At 32.0% G+C, this 3,183-nt stretch overlaps 1 protein-coding gene across 1 annotated transcript; it reads left to right on the forward strand.

Moving 5' to 3' along the window:
- Positions 1-491: 491 nt before the first annotated feature.
- Positions 492-2,691, forward strand: LOC105952274 (transcription factor MYB36). The gene is made up of 3 exons (XM_012975808.2): positions 492-826; positions 1,040-1,169; positions 1,690-2,691. Exons 1-3 carry the CDS (start codon positions 691-693, stop codon positions 2,453-2,455), a joined length of 1,032 nt encoding a protein of 343 aa, XP_012831262.1. The 5' UTR covers positions 492-690; the 3' UTR covers positions 2,456-2,691.
- Positions 2,692-3,183: the final 492 nt, after the last annotated feature.

Consider the following 3,183-nt stretch of genomic DNA (forward strand, 5'->3'; position numbering starts at 1 on the left):
GATTTTTTTCCGAAAATTTCTAGAACATTTATTGAAATTAGTCTATCACTTCGAAAAACTGATCTTCTTTTCCTTCAAAAGTACTAATTTTGATTTGATTTGTCCAATTAAATAAACCCTTGATTAATATTAATAACAAATAAATAACTATTTTATGCTTATTACCGCATGAAAAAAGTTGAAATGTGATAGATTATAATTATTTTCTCTTACACAAATTAAGTAATCTGTTTGGTACTAATTAATTACAATTATATAACACAAAAATTCCCCAAGGGGTTGTCGACAAAACAAGAGGATATAAATGCTTCTTTCTTGATTTTTGCTCTCTAACATTTCCTCCACACCATTAAATTAATCCCAAAAAGCAAATGATTTAACATAAAGTATACAATTTCCATAGAAATTTGTGTTAGTTCTTTGTCATGTAGTTTACTACACAAATAAAAATTTAATTCTATATTATGACTTAACTAATCCAAATGCATGAAAGAAAGGTGGGGGGTGGGGTGGGGGTGGGTGGGGTGGCATGTAGAAACCCTAATAGGGCTAGAAGACTTTTTTTTGGTTTCTTCAAGTATCACATCATTATCTTCATACCTTATAAAACCAGGTCTTCTCTTCTGACATTTTCTCATCAGAAAATCGGAATTTCGGAAATCGGAAATATTAAAAATAAAAAAATATAAGATGGGAAGAGCTCCGTGCTGCGACAAAGCTAATGTGAAGAAAGGGCCATGGTGCCCGGAAGAAGATGCAAAGCTCAAGGCGTACATCGACAAGTACGGCACCGGTGGAAATTGGATTGCTCTTCCTCAGAAGATCGGTACATATATATATATATATATATATATATATATATATATATATATATATATATATATATATATATATATATATATATATATATATATATATATATATATATATATATATATACATAAATTATTATTTGCTATTTAATTAGTTAATATTTCGTATTCTTTTTTCGTGGTCTCGAATTTGACGGAAAATATTGTTTTAATTAATTAATTATTAGGGCTTAAGAGATGTGGGAAGAGTTGCAGGCTGAGATGGCTGAATTACTTGAGGCCTAATATCAAGCATGGTGGATTTACTGAGGAAGAGGATAATATTATATGCAGCCTCTATATCAGTATTGGAAGCAGGTATACATACACATATACATATACATATACATATATATATATATATATACATACACACAGATACATATATATACAACAGGGAGACAAACTCTTTTAATTAGCACATGCATACTTGTGATGAGTTTCAGCCATAACCAATTGTCCTTTTTCCCTTGTTTTTGATGCTTTTTAATTATATCATTTTATTTTATTTTTTAATTTTTTTATAATTAAATTCACATGTTCTTGATCAAGAACATATCAAATTTTCATTTGAGGGTTTCTATTTTCAACTAACAAAAAAAAAGCTAGGTTTTTCGTTTATACGATCTTTAAATTTACTCCCTTTCTTGTTTTTTAATTTTTTTTAAAATTAAATTCACATGTTCTTGATCAAGAACATATCAATTTTTCATTTGAGGGTTTCTATTTTCTACATTAAAAAAAAATAAAAAATAAATGAAAAAAACCGGTAGGTTTTTCGTTTATATATATGATCTTTAAATTTACTCCGGCCTTTTTTTTTTTGGTTAAAAAATAGGTGGTCTATAATTGCTGCACAACTGCCTGGAAGAACAGATAACGACATCAAGAACTACTGGAACACAAGGCTGAAGAAGAAGCTTCTAGGCCGACGTAAAAATTCCAACTCCAATAATCGATTTTCGAATAATATCCCGGGCCACAATCCAAGCATCGATAACGCAACCGAAGAAGAAAAAAGCTACAATAACCTAAGCAGTTCAGCCCTAGAAAGGCTTCAGCTTCACATGCACCTTCAAAACAACAATAATAATAATGACAATAATAACCCTCTCTCCTTTCACAATAATCCTGTGCTTTGGCCCAAACTGAACCCCCTACACCACAAAATGATCCAAACCCTCCATTCTCTTAACCCTAATCCGACGGACCAAATTCACTCCACTACTATTAGTAACCCTGATCAATTATTACCAGCTCCTGTTTCTTCTGATCTTGATCATCAAGATTATTACAGCCCTTTGAGCAATTTGATTGTCAGTAATAATACAGATGATGATCAAATCAACGGTCTTGATTTATCGGGTTTTACCGAAACCGAACTCGAAGATTTACTACTCAACAACAAGTCTTCCGGTACTTCTCTCGCGGTGGAAAATAATATTAATGGTGGTTTGAAGGACAACCTAGGATGGTGGTCTGACGAATTCGATGCCAGCTCAGCGTCGTTAAACTCGTGGGATTCGGCGGTTACTATGTTTCATGATCAGCCTCAGGAGATTACTTATGATCAAGATTATGTGCTGGGATATAGTATGCACTAAAATTATTTTGAGGAAACAAAACAGGTGAGGTTTTAATTTAATTATTATTATAGGAGTTCATTTGTTATATTAAACCTTTCATAAAAGAGAATATTCTGATTTATGTCTTTTTTTGTAAAATTTTATGTGAATAAATGATGTTATGTACTTCTTTTTGTGATCATCTGCCACTATGTAATCAGACAATATGAATTTATTATTATTGTTGGTTGTTATAAATTCTGAATTTCGGAAAATTTTATTTTATTAAATAGCACAAGATGTGCAAAGTGTCAATTTGTATTACAAGCACACCACCTCATAAGTCCATAAACTCGCTACATTTTGAGCTCATATCACTCGTAATTCCTCTTAGTCTTCCCAAGCAATTGTTATGAGAGACGACACTCCAATGGGTTGGTGAACCAACTAAAAATTCCGTATCAGAAGGATTAATGTAGATTCAACGCATTTATCCAAGACCAAGTTCTAATTTTAATAGCTTCTACCACTACTTCGATTGATGTGCGTCTATCTTGAAAATTCTTTGAGTTCATTACTTTCCAAAGAGACCATGTTGTACAATGCCAAATCATCATCCGCAACAACGTATGATTCTTTTTTCGGCTAAAACCCAAGTGAATTTCAAAGTACTGTTTTTTTATGCTCGAGTGCATGACAGTCTGAACACCAGTCCATGCAAAGCAACCCATCCATACCTTATAGGATTACGCACAAGAAGTGAATAA

This window comes from Erythranthe guttata, chromosome 10 (genome assembly GCF_056151865.1).
Source record: "Erythranthe guttata isolate IM_541 chromosome 10, IM_541, whole genome shotgun sequence".
In the NCBI taxonomy this organism is placed as follows: domain Eukaryota; kingdom Viridiplantae; phylum Streptophyta; class Magnoliopsida; order Lamiales; family Phrymaceae; genus Erythranthe; species Erythranthe guttata.